The 24126-nt window shown below is 39.4% G+C and overlaps 1 protein-coding gene across 2 annotated transcripts in view; it reads left to right on the plus strand.

Moving 5' to 3' along the window:
• Positions 1-204: 204 nt before the first annotated feature.
• The window catches only part of CCDC68 (coiled-coil domain containing 68), a 51908-nt gene continuing 27986 nt past the window's right edge, over positions 205-24126 (plus strand). Inside the window, exons 1-10 of one of the 2 annotated variants that reach the window (XM_034995798.1) lie at positions 205-294; positions 650-799; positions 7568-7679; positions 10284-10377; positions 12063-12156; positions 14963-15093; positions 16218-16304; positions 20033-20173; positions 21580-21705; positions 23353-23481. In XM_034995798.1, coding sequence (XP_034851689.1) covers positions 14977-15093; positions 16218-16304; positions 20033-20173; positions 21580-21705; positions 23353-23481 — 600 coding nt within the window. In that variant the 5' untranslated portion in view covers positions 205-294; positions 650-799; positions 7568-7679; ... (1 more) ...; positions 12063-12156; positions 14963-14976. Of the gene's footprint in view, positions 295-649; positions 800-7567; positions 7680-10283; positions 10378-11661; positions 11753-12062; positions 12157-14962; positions 15094-16217; positions 16305-20032; positions 20174-21579; positions 21706-23352; positions 23482-24126 lie in introns of those variants that run through there. The other variant, XM_034995799.1, reaches the window with a different exon arrangement.

Consider the following 24126-nt stretch of genomic DNA (forward strand, 5'->3'; position numbering starts at 1 on the left):
CTTCAAAAACAGCAACATCTGCCCCCTTGTATCTCTCCACCGACAGGAGTGCAGCGTTGGGGACCGGGGGGCGGCTGCAGGGAGCGCACACCCGGGTGCGTGCAGCAGGGCGTGCGCGTCCTAGCGCGGCGGCAGCGCGGGCTCCTCCCCGGAGTCTCCCAGGCGCCGGACTCCGGCCGGGGCGCACCCGACGGGGCGGAGCCCAATCTGACGGCGGCGGAGCCACCGACGCCCCGCGGAGCCGACCGTGGCGGCGGGCGGGAGAGCCAGGTCGGGGCCCCCGCGCGCTCCAAGGTAGGCGAGCCCCCGGCGACCCGCGAGCTCAGCCCTTGCGGCGCGCGCCTGGTCACCCCCTCCCGCCCCACCCCCGGTGAGCGGACGTCCGGGGCCCTCAGAGCCGGTTCCCCCAGCGCAGCGCAGCGCAGCGCAGCGCACCGACGGCCAAAACAGGTTCTTGGGGAGGAGGCTACTCCTCCCTGTATACCTCTCTCTCTGTTCTGGGCGAGAAGTTCCCGATCCCCCGGGCGAGAAGTTTCGGCTCCCCTCGGAAGAGAAAGAGCTGCCTTTCCCCGGGAAAGGATAACCCTCCTTTCGCCCGCTGCGCATCTGGTTATTTATTTGGGTGACTGTTTTGCAATCCCTTTGCCAGGGGTCTCCGAGAGTGAGCGGACCGGAAGACTTGCGGTCCCCTTGTGGCAGCTTCGACAGGTCACTGGCCGCAATTTTTAAGAGCACAAATGAATGAATAAAGGTGGTGGTCTTACCCTCCCTTCGTTACCGCTGGCTTCTGTAGCTGCAGGTACGTATTCCAAAAGGAGAGCAGCCCATTGGCTGACAGTTTTCTACTGCCCTGGGATTTTAGAGCTGGAAGTTACAGAGCTCTTGGCAGGTGCGCAAAGGGGCATTGTTATCTTACTGAAGAATATAGTACAGGACAGTGTAAGGATAGTTGTTAGACTGAGTGAAGACATGGCTGTAAATTTTTCACCTTCTTCAAAAGAGGGGAGAATATATATATGTAATATATATAAAAATATATATTATATATAAAATATATAAGAATACATCGTGTATATGAAATATATAATATAGAGATATGTAAATATAAAAACAATATATAAATATATAAATATATATTATAAATTATATATTTATATATTATATAGATTATATATAGATTATATATTATACATAGATTATATATTATATCTATATATACATATATAGATATGTAAATATAAAAACATATAATATATAAATATATATAAATATAAACATGTATGTGTATATATATATTTATAAAATAAGGATCAGAAGAAGCAATTAGCCCCAAACATAACAGAGCTGTGTCTGTTTACCATTATACTATAGTTGTTTTATTTTAGGAATCAAAACTTTATTATCTTGGTATATATAGACTAGATAAAGCATCAAAGGGAATTATTCTGCATTTGCAATAAGGAAAAGATAATCTGCCCTTTTGACTTTACCTAATGCTATTAAATATTCAGTTGTGCAGAAGTCTGGTTTTTCAGAAATATGATCTGAGCCACAGTCTCAGGTACCCTGGCAGACACAGTTGGTGCTTTGTTTCCTGTTACTGGCCTGTTCCCCACCCTCTCCCCTCCCCCACACTGAGAGTTTTAGAGTGAAGGTCCCTGACACAGAGGAATTTGTGCCTGAGGCAGGGTGTACCCTTGTGGTTCCTCAGCTACTTACAGAAAGAATGAAAACATCTTATACTTCCTGCAAATTTCTTAAGGTTCCTGTCTTTGTGATTTGCTAAATAAATTTCATTAACTAAACCTACACTAATGAAAAAGAGACTTTTGAAATAAACACACTATTTCAGTTATATCATTCCCTTTCATAATTTTATGAAATAATAACAGGCATGTTATTTGTTAGCTGATTGATTTACAATGTGCTGGACAGTGGGCTTAGTTGTAGTCCAAATTCTGGCCGAAGCTGAAAAATTAGGCATATATTTATTTGTTTGGATCATGACTGAAAAAGGAAAGAACTGAAGGTTTTGAAAGGAATCTAAAAGTCTTTCAAAGTCTTGGCTTCGAATCTTCTGAACTGAGATAGTTATATCAAAATTATAGGCCGTTTATCAATAGAAAATAAATTCATAATGGCAAAATGTTACTATCAACTTAATAACATGTTTAAGTGAATTTGCATTTTACTAAGCATGAAAACAGCCAGCTACATGGGTTTGGAAAACAAAAGCATGAGTGTGTGCACATTCAGTTTTAGAAAATATTTGGTGCATGTGTGGATTTGTGGGCCCATTCATGCATTGGTTGAGCACCTGTTGCGCAGAGCACTTTGTTTTGAGTTCAGATTGGGAGGGAGGGGTGGATACAGCGATGTGTAAATAAGTCACATTCCTGTCCTCATGGAATTTGCACAATGCTGGAGTCCTCCAGGACACCTTGAGATCATAGATAAGAACCGTATCAGTGATCATCTACCAGTTTTGACAGTGACTGAAACTAGATTATCTTCAAATCACATACTCTCTTTCACCAGTTTAAATAGTCAACTCTAAAATTATAAAGGAACTTATATATTATTCAGGTCAGTGTTTTTCTCTTTTGCTTAGATTGGGGAAAAATTTAGGAATCACATGTTCTGGGTTAAATATTAAGAAAAATTGAGATGTTAAGTCTGAAATAGCTAAATATCAATTTCATGCAAATTAAATAAAAACTGAACTTGTAGCAGTGGGTGCCAATAATTTAGCATATAAATCAATAAATGAAAAACTTCAAATTGAGAAAATTCTATCCATCACATTGTTTTTTCCTGTAAATTAGAAAAATATGACTGTAATTATATTTTGCCCCAGTGGAAAAGACTTACTTTGTCCAAGGCATTCTTGCTTTTTGTTGTTGTTGTCGTTGTTGCTGTTTTTAAAAAAACAGCTTTATTGGAAGTATAATTTACATACCATAAAATATATCCAAGTGTACAATTCAATGATTTTTAGGAAATTTATGGGATTGTGCAACCGTTACCACAACCCAGTTTTAAAGCATTCTCAGCATCCCCAAAAGACCCCACCTTCCTATTTGTTACCCCCAGACAACCACTAATCTGCTTTCTCTCTCTTTAGATTTGACTTTCTGGACATTTCACACAAATGGGATCATACAATAGATGGTCTTTCGCATGTGGCTTCTTTCACCTAGAACCAGTGGTTTTGAGGTTCATTCAGGGTGTAGCATGTTATCAGTAGCTTGTTCCTTTTTATTGCTAACTACTATTCATTCCATTCTATGGCTGGTCCACATTTTGTTCACCAGTTGGTGGGTAGTTCTGCATTTACATTTTAAGTGGTAAGACAGATACTTTGGTCCAGCTTCCCTGGTAGCATAATTAGAAAATAATTGATAGGAGCCAACCTCTTATTTATATTTATGAAAAATACAGTCCTGGTATGGATTACTGCTATTTTCTGTGATCTTTCTGTGATACTCCCATGAAAATAGTAAATAGTAAACCCTGTGCAAATAGCAGAAAACATCAATCATTTGGTATTCTAGGTTGGACTTAGAAGATGTTTTGCTCTTGACATTCATATTTGCAAAGAGAATTCATATCTCCTTTGCTATATTTTCTTCACAAATGATGCATTTAGAGTGGGTGAATTTTGATGATTGTTTGACCTAACAGTGATAACTGAAGTACCCTTAAAAATCTGAGTGTTTCCTAATAACATATTTAATGGCCCACTTAACATAAAGCATGAATCATCTATTTCCTTAAGCCTTAAAAAGTTGAAGGGAGTGAATGTGAATTTATATGCTTTTAGTTTTATTATTCTATGGTTTCTATGACTGTGCTAAAGAATAAAACATACAGCTGTTTATTTACAAAATGAGGCACTAGTTTGAGCTCTTAGATCAGTGAAAATCTAAAACAAAACAAAACAAAAAGGTCCCACTTCTTTTTTCTCTGGGACCTTTTTAAGGAGCTAGAACAAAATTATAAATCACTCCAAGTTCCTATTAAGTGGTGGTGTTTTTCTGTGTGTCATCCAGAGAACAAGCCAAATCAGAACTTTCTCACACTGCAAAAGCATTGACCTTTGAATTACCTTTCTTAGGAATCAGGAACCTTGAACAGCAGTTCGGTTAGAGCTGTTCCCTTGCACACCCCCATTCACCCTGCTTTGTGCCAACTACTACAGCAAATGCATTCTTAGGAGGCTATGCTTGGCAACTTATGCTTAAAGATCCTCTTAGAAGGATTTCTCTGGTTGAGTAGAAACCCTTCTAGAAAAAGCTGGCAAACTAAAGAGAAGACAATATGTCTCTTCATGCCTGCAAGTTACTGCTGAAATTACACTTTCCTACTGGGGAAAAAAGAGCATTAATATAACTTGAAGGTCTATTTTATTGACAACTTAGAATGGGAAGGATTTTATTTTTAAAATTCTAAAATTTGAAAACAAGATAGTCTAGATTAAATAATGTAGTTTTCCAAAGCTGAATGTGCTCATTTGGAACTCAGTTTTTTCTGCTTGGAATATCAGAACAACTTGCTGAAATCCCTGGGTGGGAACAGTGTGCTTTTGATGATCTGTGATTGGATCAATTAATCAGTCTCTACTGCTAATGTCCTTTTTTTTTTTTTTTAACTTGGTAAGGGTTTAAAAATCTCTAGAACAGGTGCATTTTTCCAGACTTCCACTGACAATGTCATTCCAAATGTCTCCTAAGAGTCATATACCCTTGACAGGAATCTGTCTCCATCCTTCCCACTTTCATATGCTCTGAAATTGGCGGGGATATGCTCCCCCCAAGTTGTGTCTGTTCACCTGCAGGAGGAAGGCTTGATCAGCATTGAGCTGTGAGAGTCTACGAATTATTTTGATGAGCTCACTCATCACTCATGATGATGTGATCTGTTATAAGGAACTAGGTTTTACCCAGAGCCAGAAGCTGCTCTCACCCTGGTTATCTTTCTGTGAGCTCCGGTTTGGGGAGGATGCTGCACTGAGCGTGTGCATCAGTCTGACATCTTCCTGCCATGGGAAGGTCCTCACTGCTGCCGGTGGTGGCCATCCTGGACAGACTTTGGAGTCGCTAACCCAGTAGTCTACGTGCAAATGGGCCGTGGTGAAGAGTGGAAACATGTTATGCAGCTAGAAAACGATTAAGAAGGGGATGGGTAGATGAGATGAGGAATTCTAGGTTCATGAATTAGATTTAAATCTTGTCGTGGCAAATACTCTTATGTACTTCTTGTATACTTCTATAGATTTCCTCCTACTTTTCCACTTTAGTGAATAATAAGTGTGGTTAACTTTCGTAAGATGTTTAGGATTTTCCTGGGGCTCCTCTGTCACCATATTGAATGTCAGGCTCCCCTGGCTATTCTTGTGGCAACAGTGGTTCTACTTTACCTTTTAACAATCCTGATTCCATCACTGTTTTGTTTTGTTTTGTTTGCCATTTACATTGTTTGGGGGTCAATAATTTGAATAAAGGGAAACAAATCCAGCTAATTGTGACTTCCAGTTAGTGCTGATAAAATCAGTGAAGGCCCTTGGCTTTTGAAATCTCAGTTGTACTTTGCTTTCTCTAGGCTGCTGTTGCATGATTATTATTTTTAAAATAAAAGTATATAAGTTCACCCCTTTTAGCGCAGAGTTCTGTTAGTTTTGATGAATGGTTACAGTCATGGAACCACCATCACCATCAAGATGTAGAACAGTTGTGGGGCACCTGGGTGGCTGAGTCAGTTAAGCGTCTGCCTTCGGCTTGGGTCATGATCTCAGGGTCATGATCTTGGGGTCCTGGGATTGAGCCCCACATCAGGCTCCCTGCTTAGTGGAGAGTCTGCTTCTTCCTCTCCCTCTGCCCCCCCCCCACACACTCCCGCTCATGGGCTTGCTCGCTCTCTTTCTCAAATAAATAAATAAAATCTTTAAAAAAAGATATAGAACAGTTATGTTCCCCCCCCCAAAACAATTCCCCTGTGTCCCCTTTGTAGTCAATCCCTCCCCCACTCCCAGTCCCCAGGTAACCACTGATCTATTTTCTGTGCCCATAATTTCGAATTTTCTAAATCTCATACAAATAGAACTATAGAACGTAGCCCTTTGGATTTAGCTATTTTCGATCAGGAAAATGCTTTGGAGATTGATCTACATTGTGTGCATCAGTACTTCATTCTTCTTATTGATGAGTAGGATTTACCTTTGGAGGAATATTTGAATTTTTTCCAGTGTTTGACAATTAGAAACATTTGTGATTTATGGGACATAGACCTTCATTTCACTTAGGTAAATACCTAGAAGTGGGATTGCTGGGTTGTACAGTGAGTGCTTAACTTTATAGGAAACTGCCTTAGGGTTGTCCAACGTGGCTGCCCACTTTGCATTCCCATCAGCATCAGACAGGAGTTCTAGCTACTCTGCATCCTCATTCACGCTTACTGTTGTCTGTCTTTTACCTCCCTTACTGGATAATTTTTTAAATGAAGTAATTATGTTGGAGCTAACATATTCCAGGATGAGTTTAGGAAGCTAAAGATATTTTGTGGATTCCCGAACCTTTCACTCTTAAAATATTTTATAGTCACAAGAGAAATTTTCCAAAAGGGTACCTTCCTTTTAAATGTTACAAATGACTAAAATATATGTCATTGACATGTTTCTTTTCATATTCTTGTCACAGACAAATCCTAGGTGGTTTTGAGTTGATTGTTAACTGAGGTCAAAACAGGAGGAATAGTTGACTGATGGGGGTGATGGCGGGGTGGGGAGGGGTGGATAGTGAGGGGACAGCTGGGCTTATGCTTCGACACTTCCAAACAATGTCCTATATGCAAATGTCCTTAATGGGCTGTGGATTTCAATATGATTATTTAATATTCTTTGTGCGTGATGGGTCAGACACTTCACGAAGCATTTTTATGCACTGTCCCGTTTAATCCTCATACAACTCTGTGACAAATTCAACAGTTGCATCTGAAATTTTCAGTTGGGGAAGCTGAAGCCTGGGAAGTTTGAAACTGTTCCCAGGCCACCCAGCTAGTGGGAAGTAGAAGAGCCTCGTGGACAGCACCGACCAAGTCCAAAGCCGCCATTTTTAAGCCATGAAGCCATACTGCCCCTGTCCGTGGAATAAATCTATTGGGACAAAAATATCTGCTCTTGCTCCTGAAGGACACACCGGGGAGCTCACAGCAGAAGTCACTTGACTGTTACTTAGTGACCTGACTACTAAACTAGCTCGGGCCCAAGAAAGTAGGCTTAGAAATCCACTCAGAATAGAAGGCAAGGTGGTAAGGTGGAAAGAACCAGCAAACTCAGGCTTGAGATCCACGACCATCATTAACTGGCTGTTTTGCTTCATCTTGCTCAGCTATGTTTATTCATCTATAAAATGGAAATATTAACACCGACCTCTCAGAGTGTATGTGAGGATTATTAAAGGAGGTAAACCCTAGCCTGCATGCAGTAGGCTCTCAGCAGACTCTGGTCCCTTCTCCCCAGTGGTTCCCCCAGATGGGAACGGATTCATGTGATTTTTTTCCTTTTTTGCAGTTTCGTTGCTATACTGGGCACTGGGTGAAATCTTCAGCTGTTTTCAAAATTTCAAATTATGCAATGAACAAAGAAGATAGATTATTTCATTACAAAGACACCTCGATCTAAGGTCAGTCTGTCTGGGTTCAGGTGGAGAGGTCAATTGATGACCGTGAAAAACTTGAATCACTGTTCTGGGACTTGGTTGCCTTATACATACATACATGGGTGGATTTAGATACAGCTATAGATATATAGATAATAGGTATAGTGGTACAGTATGTTGTAATGATTAATTTTGACAATATACGGAAACTGATTTAGTAAATGGCACAGTGTTCGTCAATCCCATTTATTTGTATATTGCGCGTGTGCCAGTATTTCGATCCTTTTTTCAAAATCAATGACTTTTATTTCCTATCTAAGAGCTTTCTATAGTGTTGACTATGATGTAAATATCTGTTTGTATATAAATGAGTGTCACAAATGAATAAAATTAATTCTACTTAAAAAATCTTAGATTATTACTTGAAAACAATGTCATTATTACTGGAGCTGAGGGTTAACACGCATGTCTTCTTATAGACGCTTCCCTCCAGCATCGCTTTCAGGTAAAATGCACAGTCACCTGAGATTCAGCCAGCTGACACTGGATGTCACCATTGTGCTGTGTAATATAGCTGCAGAACAGGTGTGCTCTTTAATGTTCAAGACACAGTCAGTCTCTTCTAGGGTTTGGACATCTGTTCGTGTTCTTTCCCTGCGACATTAAAAGAAAAAGAAAGTGGTAGGTTACACTGTGTACCTTATTGTTCTTAGAACACGACCGTAAGCAAATTCCAGCCTCTTGTCTTGCTGCCCCTTCACCTGGGACCCTCTTCTCCCCAGCTGGCCACACAGCATCACCTTCTGTCGTTCAGGCCTTTTGCTTAACTGCCACCTCTTCAGAATGGCCTTCCCTCACCACGCATCCAGAACCGTCCAGAACAGCACCTCGTTCTCTTCTGTTTCCCTTCTCTACTTTTCTTCCTCACGCTTGTCGCCACCTCTCAGTACGTTCCCTGTGTGTTCACTGTTTAGTGTAATGTCTGTCTTCCCTCTGCGCTGGAAGTCCCATGAGGGCAAGGTGTCTTCCGCACCTCTGTGGTCCCAGCACCTAACACCGCTGTATTCAATGAATACTTGATCCATGGGTGAATGAATCAAAGGTTAAATAAAGGGAGAAAATACCTTTGTTAGAAGCTCTAGAATATAAGCAGTGCCTGTATTCATTTCCTAGGACTGCTATAACAAAGTACCACTGACTAAGTGACTTAAACATAGTAATTGCTTGTCTCACGGTTCTGGTAGCTGGAAGTCCAAGATCAAGGTGTTGGCAGGATTAGGTTTTTCTGAGGCTGTAAGGAAGGGTCTGTTCCATGCTTCTCCTCCAGCTTCTGGTGGTTTGCTTGCCATTTTGGCTTTTTCTTGGCAGATAGAAGCATCACCTTGATCTCTACCTTCAGCTTTACATGACATTCTCCTGTGTGCATCTGTGTCCCAATTTTTATAAAAACACCAGTCATATTGGATTAGGGGACCAGCCTACTCCAGTATGACTTCATCTTAACTAATTACATCTGTGATGATCCTGTTTCCTAAGAAGATCGCATTCTGAGATACTGGGGAGTTAGAATTTCAACATATGAATGGGGAGGAAGCAAAATTCAACTCCATAATGGTGCCTCATATGTGTTTATTGTATAATGCATAAGCCATTCTTATGTCATTAAACAGAGAAGTAGGTTTAGTTACATTACCCTGGGTACCCAATGATGTGTTGGTTTATTGCACAGATTACAAATAATGTGTATGAATTGCTTTGTAAATTGGAAATTATTCATTAGGTGTTAGCATAATCAGTTGGGGATGTTGATGAATTATTGATGTGTTATTGAGAAAGAACCAATACCATGGATTTGCTAGTCTTAAAATCCCAGAAGCAGATTTTCCTAGCTGGGTCTGCGGACTGTTTAAAATATTACCTAGTTCTTCTCTAATAATCAGACGGCTTATCAGCAATAATTGTGGATAATGGATTCATATTTTATTTACTCATTTGACAAACAGATACAAATCACTTATTTTATGCTATGAACTGTTTTAGGTGCCCGGAAAATGTTAACTCACAAAAAGCCCTATGTTGTTTATTATTTCTATCATTATTAATTATTAATCTTATCTGGGAATAAGGGAACTGAGGCACAGAGAGGTTAAGAAACTTGCCCACGGTCACACAGCTCCTGAGTGGCAGAGTCAGGCCATGAAACAAGGCAGTCTGCCTCCAAACCTTTTCATTTGTAGAATGTTCCTTCTTCACAGAAAATCTCATGGAAGAATTCAGTGTGTGGCATAACAAAGCAGAACTGCTTTGGCTCAAGTTGAGAATGGCAAAGCCCTGTCTACTTACCACCTCCCCTCCCCCTGGGAGCCCTGTTTGCAAAGCCCCGATCTAGGAAATAACACCTCTTGGCGTGATGCCACTTCTAAGCTGTCTTCAGTCCACTCTAGCATAAAACAAATACAATTCTTTTCTCACTTTAATTAACTGATTGTGTTTTATTTTGAAAATTTTATCTGCCTAATCTACTTCTGGCAGAAATAAAATGCTAAGATGGACTTTCCCTGGGATGGTGATGCCATATGGTAATTTGGACTTTGCTGGCTTAAGTTCACCTTGGCTTTCTTTATACAGATCAAGGACTGTGATCACAAAAATTTCCCGAATCAAAGAGAGAAATGGAATTTGATTTCATTTGAATAGAGTTGGCTATAAACTTCGCAACCAGGTTGGCATAAACCACCCCCTCTGTTATAGGCTGCGTGTCTTTGTGGTTATTAATAATATTAAAAAATAGGAGCAATGATATTAACCATTACCGTCCATTGAGTGCCTGCTGCAACCAAGGAACTAAAAACAAACTAACTAACAAACAAACAAAACCCTCAGTTTTACAACTCTAGGTGTTTTATCCCTATTTTACAGATATGGGTAAGTTGAGGCTAAAATTTTATGTAACTTGTTGAAGATGACCCAACCAGCAAGTAGAAGAGGTACAGTGTTTTGAGAAATATCAGTGATTAAGGAGCAGAATTCCTTGATATGAAGAATAAAAGGCACAGGAGAGAATATGTTTAGGAAATATAACGTGGGGCCCGAGGTGATTTTCAAATTATGAAAGACTGTGAGAATGCATTTGGGATCCATTGCGAAGAGTGATTCATTCCTATGCTGAAACGCCTCTTATCATTCGTTATTGTACACATTGTGTAACATACTAAAAAGAAAAAAAAAAGAATGCAAATCAATCAAATGGGACCGTGGATCAGTGGGGGATGGAACTGGAGAACAAAACAGAACTCAGACCAAATTTATTGTTCTGCTCGCCTCTATTTTCCCCCAGATTTTGCTCCCACCCTCTGCTACATCCTAACCCAGGGGTCAGCAAACCTTTTGTGTAAAGGACCAGGTAGTAAATATTTGAGACAGTGCTTGCCACATATTTTCTCTGCCGCAGCCACTCAACTCTGCTGTTATAAAGCAAAAACAGCATAGACAGCATGTAAATGAATGGCTGTGGTTATTGTAGAGTAAACCTTCATGTATGAACACTAAATTTGAACTTCATATCATTTTCATGTAGTGCTTGTTTTGATTTTTGTTTTGTGTGTGTGCGTGCACGTTCATGTTGGACCATTAAAAAACGTTAGAACCATTGTTTGTTCATAGGTTGTGCAACAGGTGGGAAGCCAGATTGGGTTCCCATGGTTTGGGGACCACCACTCAAGCTTGAACTTCACATTCCCCTCTGGTTTTCAAGCACATTGCTTCTTGTCTCTATGGGTGTTTCTTTTATTTCTTTTTTTTTTTTCTTTTTTTTTTTTTAAAGATTTTATTTATTTATTTGACAGAGAGAGACACAGCGAGAGAGGGAACACAAGCAGGGGGAGCGGGAGAGGGAGAAGCAGGCTCCCCGCAGAGCAGGGAGCCCGATGCGGGACTCGATCCCAGGACCCTGGGATCATGACCTGAGCTGAAGGCAGTCGCTCAACCAACTGAGCCACCCAGGCGCCCCAGTTTCTTTTATTTCAAATTGCATTTAAATGCTGTTTGGGACCAAGGACTTCATCCGGGAAGAGACTTCAGAGGACCAAGTAGCAGAGGTGCGTGCAGCATATTCTGCGAAAGCTGACTTGCTGCGTTGCAACGGCCAAATCGACTGCAGGCAACACAAAGAGAAGCCACTGTGGCTGTCTAAGAGGATTTACAATAAAATGGAAAATTCTTGGCGTCCTCTGTCAATTTCATTGAAGATTAAATGATAAATTCAGAACTTAGAGTTATCCTAGCCTAGAGATATCCTAGCTATCTAGTTTTAAAGTGATGCTAGCAAATGTGAAAATTCTTTGTGTGTTTTACCAGCAGAGGTCATTGCTAAATTTTAAATATTTTTGTTGTTTTTTTTCTCAGTAGGGAAGCCAGCCTTAATGTGATAGAAACACCCTTGAACTTGTCGTCCAAAAGACAAAGGCTTGAGTTTCAGCTCTTAGTTTTACGGTGACCTTGGGTAAGTTATCACCTGCGGGAGTCTTGGCTTCCTTATCAGTAAATTGAGACAAATAATCCTACCTCACAGGGCTTTTCATTTTATTTATTTTATTTTTTTCAGTTCTTTACTATTTATTAGGGAAATTTCAAACAGAACCAAAATAGAGGAGTCTAGTGAACACCATGTGCCCTCGACCCGCTTCAGTGATTCCTTGCATTTTGCCAAACTTCATTCATTTTTACCCCACCCCATTTTTTCTCTCTGCTAGAGCATTCTACAGCAATTCCAAATGCAATATTTCAGTAAGTATGACTAACGGAAAAGATCTTTCTAAAGAATATCATAATTCTAGGGGTGCCTGGGTGGCTCAGTCATTAAGCATCTGCCTTCGGCTCAGGTCATGATCCCAGGGTCCTGGGCTCGAGCCCCACATCCGGCTCCCTGCTCAGCGGGAAGCCTGCTTCTCCTTCTCCCTCTCCCACTCCCCCTGCTTGTGTTCCCTCTCTCGCTGTCTCTGTGTCAAATAAATAAATAAAATCTTTTTTAAAAAATCATAATTAATCATAATTCTAATATCATACCTAGCAAAATTACAATGACTCTTTAACATCATTTGTTACCCAGTCGGACTTTAAGTTTCCCCAGCTGTCTCAACAATGTCTTTATGTAACTGGTTTATTTGAATCAAGAGCCAAAGAAGATTCCTATATTGCATTTGGTCATGTTTCTTAAGACTCTTCATTTGTGGCAATTTTCCTTCTTTTCTTCCCATCTTTCTTCATATAGTTTGTGGAAGGAACTAGTTATTCGTCCCATAAAATGTCACATAATTTGGGTTTGGCTGATTGCAGCCTTAACCCTTGTAAGGTCATTGAACGTTTTTCTCTTGTCCAGATACTTACTGTCCTTAGATACAGTGGCTTGATGAGATTCAAGTTCACTTTTTTTTTTTTTAAAGCATACTTTGTAGGTGATGCTTTCTACTTGTGACTGTACCACATCTAGAGGACAAAATGTCTGGGTGTCTCTTTCTACTTACGTCAAGATGGATTAGTGAGGTTCCCCAGGTTAGTACATCAACTTCTCACCTAGTGATTTTAGCACTGGTTGATGACTGTTGTTTCAGATCCATTACTTCATAAGGGGTTACAAAATGTAGGTCTTCTATCAATCCACTTGGATTTATTAGCAGAAATTCTTTAGAAAAAAAGAATCAACTATTTGGTCACCATGAAATATAATCCATACAGGAAAGGCAAGATAAATGCTTGTTGGTGACCCCTCACTCCCTCTTTTGAACTAATGTTAGTACAATGGGGGCCTCTCCATTGAGTTGGATGATAATGGTTGCTGGTGGTGGTGGTTTTTCTCCTTCACCATGATTTCAGGAATTTCAAAATCCTTTATATTTTTCAATCCTTCACAGTCATTTTTCTATCATGCTGGCTTTTGTGTCTTATTTGAGTAGCATTTGATCACTTTTTGCCTTCTGGAAGAACAAGATATCTTGAGCTTACTTTGTACATTTCTTGTCCCAGACCTAAATCACTCAAGAAGCCATGGTTTCTTTTTAGTGGAAAGTGGTATACTGAGACCACAGTCTGGCACCAGGAGCGTTAATTGCTCATATTTCTAAATTTTTGAGGGGCTGGACCTAGAATATTCATTTTTAAGGGAAGATAAATCATTATTTCCTACTCATCATTTCAGTTTGGATTGTAAGGTTTTTACAGAACATTTTTTGTTCTAACGGTAGGAGCTTTTTCTTTTATTCTCAGAATCTTGGTTCTTAATGATGTTAAGACAATGACTTTGTGGCTTTATTCTACATCATGCATTTCTGTGGGTGAGTGCATGTGTATGCACGTACACATAACTAGTTTCAAAATAGCAACACCAACATTTCCATTAACAATATTATTAGTGAGTATGGTTTAAGATTGTTTTGCAATTCTTTTCATTCCTAGGGCATAGCACACCTGGGATAAATAGTCCCTGGCAAATGCTTTAAAAATCACTTCAAATAATTCATGTGGCTATGTCACCAACTTGATATAAAGATATAGTCATTTGTTTTATTTATTTCTTATCTTGAAGGATTTCATTTTTTCTTTTTAATTTAGTTTTATTTTAAAATGAGGTAAAATAATGTTGTTCAGTGTCAAAACTTAAATCATAGATTTTCCCCTTCTATCCACCTCTCCCTTCTTTTAGAAATCATGATGCCATAGATCCTTTATATATCCTTTTCTGCACCATGTTTTTTTTATTGAATAATGCATCCTAGAGAAGACCCCATAGCAGTAGATTACTCAACCAGTCCTCTTTTTGTGGGCATTTTAGCTTTTCCCAACATTTTTCTATTACAAATAGTTCTCCAGTAGATGACCTTTATAGGCTATTGAGAGTTAGATAAAGTGTAAAGTGATATATATATATATGATTTTGCTATAATATATTGTTTTAGTTCCACGGTCATTTATTAAGTAGTTATAATGTGCTAGAATACAAAGATGAATAAGATGTGGTCTCTGGTCTTGAGGTTTTACAGTCCAATATGATGTGGAGTAAAAAAGAAACGTTTTACATTTTTCCTTCTCAGATAATTTGATTTTTATGCTTCTAATCAGTGAATGCTTCAGCTGGTGCTGTTTTTATATTAAATTAATTCCTGGATTTCTGGATCTATACAGATATCAATAATTTATAATACTTTCTACTATATTTAATTACAGTGCTAATACAGAACTTCTTTTAGTTTATGAGCCATATTATCGTATCATCAAAGAAGTTAGTTTTGTCTAATCGATTTATGCTTCCCTAGAGCCAGAATTCACAATGACAACAGTAACAGGGACCACAGAGGTCCCCCCAATGGGTAAAAGAGAAGATAATTCTGCCTTGTATGAGTTCACACCAGCTCATGTTATTGAAGAAACCGAATATGTGAGAAAGGTATGCAGGTGCTGGGAATCATATTAGCATGACATGATTTTTTGAAATGCAATCTAATATGGTTTGGTGGGCTTTGTTTCTCCCTCCATAGAACCTGAGAGGACACATTTGGTAAAAGGACAATCCTAGCAGCTGAAATTTCAACATATGTTTAGTAACCTCTCTTGAGGACATGAACCTCTGTTCCCACATGTGGAGTAAACTTGAATAATGGGCCAGAAGGGTTCAGAACACCTATCAGCACTTAATTTGCCCCACACCATTCACCACTGTACTTCCTACCATTTTATATCATTTCTCAGTGGTTTCATGAGTGTTGCTACTGCGTTCCCAAGTAGATGTTTATGGGTCTCTCTGAGTTTCTGTCTCTCCTTACCCACTTTCTTTTTACATTCCGGGTTGCTCTCCCCAGTGACCCATGTTGGCATGTTACTTCATTAAAAATGTGAAATCTTATGAGAATCCAGGGATAGTGGCTGACAAAAGTATATATTCTTAGGAACTGTTTCTTTGAACAGATAGAGAAATTTGGACAGAGATAGTTGGTAACTTATTTAGATCGATTAATTTATCTTTGAGTGTCTTGCAGTTCCATAGGTCACTAAGACATGGGCTTATATTTCCTGCATAAATTTGTATGATCTCCTCTTAGTAATTATTCTGTAGTAATTACTAAATAGTAATTATTCTCTAGTAATTACAAGCTAGTAATTATTCTCTAGTAATTACTAGCTAGTAATTATTTTGTAGTGATTACTAAATAGTAATTGTTTTATAGTAATTACTAAATAGTAAATTAGTACTAAATTACTACATAGGAAAAATAGAATTAAATAGTATTAAATACTAATTACTAAACGGTAATTATTTTGTAGTATAATACTCATTTAGGTTATATTTTAGGTTTGACTGAGAAAGAATTATAAAGACCAAATGTTCATTTTCTGCAATCTAAACCATATTAGCCTAAATGCAAGTCAGGTTAAAGGCAGTGATTTAAATCTAAGATCAGTATTTATGTATTAACTTTCCAGTTAAATCAGGTATACTATAGCTGGTATAAAGGAAAAAAATATTTGGCATTAAATGCCTTTGAAAAAAAATAAAATCTTTTTTTCTTCTAGATCCGAACTACTCTGGAAAAGATCCGAAATCAAATTTTTAAAGATGAAGTAGGACATAACAGTACACATCACAAACTAGAAACAAAGGTAATAAATGGATCAAAATGTACCACTTTATTCCTTCAGTAAATAAACATAAAACAGTATAAACCTTATTTAAATAACTTTTTAATATAATTATTAAATTTTCCTTTGAAGCTTTGAATGATGAATGTTAAATATTTTGTCAGTATCTAAAGATGTTAATGGGCATATGTAAGAAATATTTAACCACAGATGTTATTAGTAGGCTCAGATTGGAATGACTAGACCTTACTTGAATATTTTAAACGGGGCTTACTTATCTAAAGTATATGGGAAGATGTCAGCCCAGCCAGGATATATGGCAGCAACATTTCCCAAAGACAGATGGAGGTACACCTTTTAGGCTCACAGAGTTGAAGCTGTTAGGTTTCTGGGTCAAGTGATCAGACAGTTGATAAACTGAAATTTCCCTCTCCCCTTCGACTGGCCTTATATTCGTGACATCAAGCAATCTACGCTTAGCCTTGTCTGGATTCTGCAGGTTAGAGCTCATCTGAGCCAGGTGCACCTCATCAATGTCAGTGTTATCCACTATATAGTATGGCCACAGAGCATGCAGATCACAGGGTCTGAGGCATAAACAGTGTTCCCTTTATCATCCTCAACCTCCCAAACTAACACAACTAGCTCCAAATATTTTTTTTTTTTTTTAAGATTTTATTCATTTATTTGAGAGAGAAAGAGAGAGAGAGAGCGTGAGCACGAGGGGGGTGGGGTGAGGAGCAGAGGGAGAAGCAAACTCCCCGCTGAGCAGGGAGCCCGATGTGGGGCTCGATCCCAGAACCCTGGGATCATGACCTGAGCTGAAGGCAGACACTTAACCGACTGAGCCACCCAGGTGCCCCAGCTCCAAATCTTTTCTTATAGTAAGTGCTCAGAAACTAGAAAAAAAGGTTAATATTTGTGAATGGTGAAAAAGATAAAAAATTCCATTTTGGTTCTGTGGAGTTGTTTATTAGACCTCTAAGTGGAGGTTCCTCATGGGTGCTGCATGTCTGATTCTGGGGTTGAAGGGTCTGGGCTTGGAGGTCCAGGCTACAGGGCAGAGATTTGCGGCATAAGGATAGCATTTAAAGTTCTGAAATTGGACGAGATCACCAAATATGTGAGTGTGGATAGAAATGACAGGGGCACCTGGGTGTCTCAGTCAGTTGAGCATCTGACTCTTGGTTTTGGGTTAGGTCATGATCTTATGGGTCCTAAGATGGAGCCCCGCCTCCAGCTCTAGGCTCAGAGGGAAGTCGAGGATTCTCTCCTTCTGCCTCTCCTGCCACACGGGCGGGAGCTCTCTCTCTCAAAAATAAATATGTAAATAAATAAACAAATCTCAAAAACCAAAAGAAATGACAGAAAATTTGAGCATTGAGTTCTGAGATATCCAACACTTAGGAAGAAGAATCACCAGAGCAGGCTGGGGAAAGAAGCTAGTGAATTAGAAGGAAAATCAGGAGAGAGGGGAGTCACTGCAGACAAGTGAGAAAGGGTTTCAGAAAGTGGGGAGAGGCCACTGTGTCAAATGGTGCCTCTGGGCCAAGTAAATGGAGGGCTGAACATTGACCACTGGATCTAACAATGGGGAGGTTGTTGGTGACCTTGATAGGACTAGCTTCTTAGGAATGGAGAGGAATTGTGTTGCTGGTGTCTGCCTTGGTCATCTCAAACCTCAGATGGTTAGCAGACCTATAACAGCCTCAAAGTACCTGCCCCTTCCCCTGCAATATCTGAACAATGTCCATGTAGGAATTTAGCCGTCGTGATCTCGGGCTTTGCTGCTCACCAAGTGTGGGCTGCCGTCCTGGGAGTAACAGCAATATCAGGGAGGTCTTTAGAAATGCAGCATCCAGCGAAGAATAGCATGGAGCAGATACCATTTGGAGGGCAGTGAAATTTACTGGAAAAAAAAATTGTATAATCACTTCTAATTCTACTCTCTAGAGATAACCGTTACTAACATTTGCTATGTACGTCCTTCAGTTCTTTTCCTATGCATGCTTTTGTATATATGGCTATGTTTCTTTCCATAAAATGGTATTACTGTATATATTGTTTTATGTCCTGTGTATTTCATGTAGAAGTATATTGCTCACATTTTCCCATGTCAATATATATTCTTCTATGGCTTAAAAAAAAAAGGAAGAAATGCTGCATCTAGAGCCCCACCCCAGACCTCTTGAATCAGAATCTGCATTTAACCAGATCTGTCACCAAATGACTCATATGCACATTAAAGTTCAAGACGCACAAATCCATGACCTTTGTAGCTATCTATTGCTGCCAGCAATCTGCCTTCTGTAAGAGTCTTTCTATCAAGTATCCTTTAACAAATTAAAAAACAAAATAACTTCTATATACAGAGAGTGAGAGTATATAGTAGGGTCTGGAGTAGAGTAAATAAAACCCTGACCAAGGGCGCTTGGGTGGCTCAGTTGGTTAAGCGACTGCCTTCGGCTCAGGTCATGATCCTGGAGTCCCGGGATCGAGTCCCACATCGGGCTCCCTGCTCGGCGGGGAGCCTGCTTCTGCCTCTGACCCTCCCCCCTTTCATGTGCTCTCTCTCTCTCATTCTGTCTCAAATAAATAAATAAAATCTTTAAAATAAATAAATAAATAAAACCCTGACCGAATTATAGTGACTATATTATTTATATGCACTATATTCTTTTTTGCTTTTTTGTTTTTATTTCTGTAAATGTAGCCCATCTTTTGTACTGAAAAGAATATTGGCTTTGTTAAACAGACTTGGATTCTAATTCTGGTTCTGGTAGTTATTTTAGGTATAACCTCAGGCTTATTAGTGAAACACTCTCATCGTCAGTTTTCTTCTCTGTATAATGGTCACAGTGCCTTCTAGTGTTTTAAGTAATCAGACAAAGGGGTGTTGATAAAACATCTAAAAGATTACAGGGCACATAGGTAGGTAGATGCTTATTAAATAGAAGCTATTATTTTATAATTGTTTCATGTAGGGTATGTAGAATAGTGTAATTCCTTCGTCTGTCTTGAAATAATTTGGAAGAGCAGAAAGCATAGGATGGATACTCAAGCGGCTGTGTAAAGAGCTCTCCCACTTACTGCATAAACCCAGGCTCAGTACCTCACCTTTCATATCGTAAAATTGATGTAGTTGGGTTAGATCATTTCAAATTTCCTTTCCACTTCTGCGTGTCCTTGATTCCAGATGAGATTTATCTTATGCTCTAAGTGTATTTTCAGTGGGCTAGAGTTTACATTGAGTCACACTGGCAGTAATATTCAGTTCTGACATCTCTGGAAATTTAATATGGGGTGATTACAGTGAAACATCACTGAACATTGAATATTATGTCTTGTAACTATTATGTCTGATTATATTAGTTTATAATACAATGTAACCAAAATGCACTTATGTCTGCAACTTAGGTAAAAAAGGAAAAAAAGTTGGCCTTGTGGATATTATTTATCTCCTAAAAAGGACTTCATGGTAAATTTAAAACTATAGGAAATATAAAAAGTATAAAAGATGTACCTCTACCTTTTTTTGATACAAGAATCTAATCAAATTTGAGCAAATACAAAGGTCAGCTGCTTCATCTAGAATTCCCTATTAACACTTGAAATTCAAAAGATGTATTTTATTTGTGCTGACCTGAATCTTTTTTGGTATATGTAATAGTGAGTGGTAATTACTGTTGTCAAAGTTTGTAGAGGAAAGGAATAGTCAGGTTGCTGAGTTTTGTGTTTTTTCATTTCAGCACTGTCGAAACATTCAAAATGGCTCTGATTCTGAAATGGACCCCTCTTGTTGCAGTTTGGATCTGCTCATGGAAAGGATGAAAGGAAAAGAACAGCAGATCTTAGAAATGAACAAAGAAAATGAAGTATTGAAAATCAAGGTATGGCTATCAGGAGAAATTTCTTTTTTTTTTTTAGATTTTATTTATATATTTTAGGGAGAGAGTGGGAAGGGGCAGAAGGAAAGGGAGAGACAGAATCTCAAGCAGACTCCCTGCTGAGTGCGGAGCCTGACATGGGGCTCAGTCTCCCAACCCTGAGATCATAACCTGAGCCAAAACCAAGAGTTGGACGCTTAACTGACTGAGCCACCCAGGTGCCCCTATTAGGAGAAATCTAATTTTGTATTTTTGAGCCAATAAGATAGCTTCATGGATGTGTAAAAACAGACAGACATCATTATACATCCACAGATCCATACGTATGTTCACCTATGTAGAGAAATGCTTTTCCATTTCATAAATTAATTCTGTTTTATTTTGGAGACTACTTTACTATTGAAAAGATTTTACACAAGTTCAATGGGTATAAAGTTTCAGTTGTGCAAGATGAATCAGTTCTAGAGATCTGCTGTGTTGTGCCGGTAGTTAATACGGTGTCTTACACTTAAAAATGTGTTAAGAGGGTCGTCTCATGTTAAGTGTTCTTACTAAATAATTTTTTAAAGTCTTTCATGTTTAATAAATATTAATTAGAGCACTCAAAGTCAAATGTCTCATTATTTTGTTTAATTAATCTATTGTTGGATGCTTTAGATTTTCTTCTTTTTCTTTTTCTTTTTTTGGTTTGTTATGTATGCAGTCCTGCAATGAATATCTCTGTAGGTAAATCCTTGTGGCCATTCCTGATTATTTCTTTAGGTTAAGTCCCTTGAGAGATTCATGACACTCACCCTTAATCCTCACATCTTGTCCCACTGCTATTTTAGGAAAATACATCTTTTAGGACTGTTGTGGACATCAATGATAAAACACAAATAAGTGTGTAAGCCAATAAAGCACTGGGAGCTCTTTGAAGGGTGCAGTTTATAAATGTAGCCCATTGATTTTGGAGCTTTATTTATTTTTTATTTTTTTTTAAAGATTTTATTTATTTATTTGAGAGAGAGAGAGAATGAGAGACAGAGACCACGAGAGGGAAGAGGGCAGAGGGAGAAGCAGACCCCCCGCTGAGCAGGGAGCCCGATGCGGGACTCGATCCCGGGACTCCAGGATCATGACCTGAGCCGAAGGCAGTCGCCTAACCAACTGAGCCACCCAGGCGCCCGATTTTGGAGCTTTAGATTGGCCTGGTCAGTGCAAATCCTTCTGCATGACCGTTTCCCTAAATAGGGCATTTCTCATTTTACATTTTCCTCTTAACCAGATCGTAGTGTCTTTTCTCCTATCTATTGTCTAGGAGGATGCAAATGGTACGGTTACAGCCTGTTTTCAACCGCCTGTCAAGCTGTTCTGCCTTTAACCCTTTTTGCTGTAAACGTCGAAACATTCATGACCTCTTTTCCCAGCTGGAAGCCTGCAGACAAGCAGGAGCAGGGGCTCTGAGAAACGTGGCCCAGAGATTATCTGAAAGCTACCAAACACAGTCTGAAGAAGTTAGAAAGAAGCATGAGGATGGTAAACACTTACTCGAGGTACTAAGCTAGCAGCTTGTCTATTGGAGAACTAGCACCCCGGTGCGTGTGTCTGTGTGTTGGTTCACGAATCTCTTTTTGAGGTTAGGTGTAAAATAAGCAACGTCCCGGGACTCTGGCAAGCCTTGGACAGGGCAGGGTGCCCATCTTCGGCGCCGGTCTCTCCCCACCCCTGCTTAGCCTGGCGCCCAGACGTTGCCCGGATCCTGTGTTGCTGCAGTTGTCCAGAGCCCTGTGGAACACCGGTGGAAGGAGGCGGTACCCCCTGCCTGGAAATCAGGGCTGTCCCGGTGACACTGGCCAGTGACTCCTCCCCTGGTTCTGCTTTGGACTAACTAGATGACCTAGGTAGAGGCGTTCTCCCTCTTTGGGGTTGGCTTTCCATGTCTCTACAATGAAAGAATTGGCCTAGATCAATGGTTTCAAAACGGTTTTGACCCTAGAATATATTCTTCAAATTAAAAAAAAGAAAACGTATGTGTACCTTTATATTTTAAAATGCATATTTCATATTTTAATATATAAATTAAAATATTTTAAACACATAAATATGTACACATGTGTATGTATGTGTGTGTATATCATAGACATACAGACGTGCAGACACACCCATCCTTTTTTTGCTTTGTTTTTAAATCTGAAGTGTACATTCTAGGACCAGTTATACACCAAGCGTATTCTAGGACTGGAAAAGGAAAAAAAAATGTGTGTGTGTGTATGTTCATCAAAACTCAAAATAGGGAAGCTCACTGATGCTGGGGTGGGGTGCCTAGGCCTCTGCAAGGTCCCCAGGGGAGCACAGTAGGAAATCCACTGGGCAGGTGATACACCTTCATGCTGCTGGATGTGGTGGTGATGGTCAGAAACTCACACGCATGTGAGGGTGCAGATTAAGAACCTCAGTGAATGAAGCGAGCCCGCTTATGTGGACCCAAGTGCTCTGTGTGAGTGAATGGTTGGCCTGTAGGGAAGGGAATGCACGCACGTTCTGCAAAGGGGCCTCAGCGCCGGCCTGAAGTTGCCTGGCAGGAATGCCCAGCTGGGGTTTCCAAGGGAAGGGAACTAGACACTTTTTTCTACTGTAAATCTCAAGTTTTATGAAATGTAAATGCTGATGTGTGTGTGCATGTCGAAGTCAGTTGAGACACTCCCAAGTGTGGCCTATGGGCTGCCAGATGTAGACTTCACTTCTATGGTCTTTAGTACAACTCAGGCTATAGGCCTGAGAAATAGCCCCCAACACAGTGGGGATCATTATTCTGCTTTTATGAAACTTTCTGATTAAAAATAAAACACTAAAAAAAAAACGGAAACGTTTTTTACTGGAACAGTAAAAGATTTCATTTTTGTTCTAATTCAGTTTCTTTGAGAAAAAGTCAAAAATTTCACTTTTCTTAAATTAGCATCTCTCTTATACCAGTTGGGATAGCATGATTTATGGTAACACGTGTAAACATTCTACGAATAATACTAATATATTATTAATTCTACATTGCTTTAGTTTGTTGCAGCCCATTAATTCAAAAGAGTAATTTGAATCAAGTGTGAATTATTAATTTTTTTTGGCTACTCAACATTATAGAGGGAGAGAATAGCTGTATAAATGTAATAAAAGCAAGAGTTTGATAATCATTTTTCTGACCTAAGGTTAACAGACTCGAAAAGGAACAGCAACTGAAGCAACATGTTGAAAATCTGAATCAGGTTGCTGAAAAGCTTGAAGAAAAACATAATCAAATCACAGAGCTGGAGAACCTTGTACAGAGGATGGAAAGGGTGAGCCCCTGGGGATTTAAAGGGATTTCTTCCAGACAGGGTTAGGGAGAGGATGAAAGAAAATAGCACTAAAATAAATATATAAATATTACATATGTATAAATATAACTTATAAGTTTATATAATTAAATATATTTATATAATAATATGTATATTTTATTTTATTAGGTTTTTTTATTATGTTCAATTAGCCAACAATAATATATATATTTTAGAGAGAGAGCATGCATGCTAGAGCGAGCAGGGGGAGGGGAGGAGCAGAGGGAAAGGGAGAGAAACAATCTCAAGCAGACTCCCTGCTAAGCACGGAGCCCGACGTGGGGCTTGATTTCATGACCCTGAGATCATGACCTGAGCCAAAATCAAGAGCAGGATGCCCAACCGACTGAGCCACCCAGGCACCCCTAAAATAAATAAGATATTAATTGAAAGTAAGTACCCTTTGCAACAACTAAGACTTTAGAAAGTACTCAATAATATTAGTTCCTTCCCTTATACACTTAACATGATCTGTACGGTCGCTGATTGACCTCTCTACAAATACTGCAGTCATATCATCCTCTGTCCCTTTCTCTCTCTGGTGTATGTATGGCTTAGAGAGGTGAAGCAGATGAGGCTGTGAGTAGAAACAATGGGAATGATCAC

Source organism: Mirounga leonina, unplaced genomic scaffold (genome assembly GCF_011800145.1).
Source record: "Mirounga leonina isolate KUSES-001 unplaced genomic scaffold, KU_Mleo_1.0 Mir_93, whole genome shotgun sequence".
In the NCBI taxonomy this organism is placed as follows: domain Eukaryota; kingdom Metazoa; phylum Chordata; class Mammalia; order Carnivora; family Phocidae; genus Mirounga; species Mirounga leonina.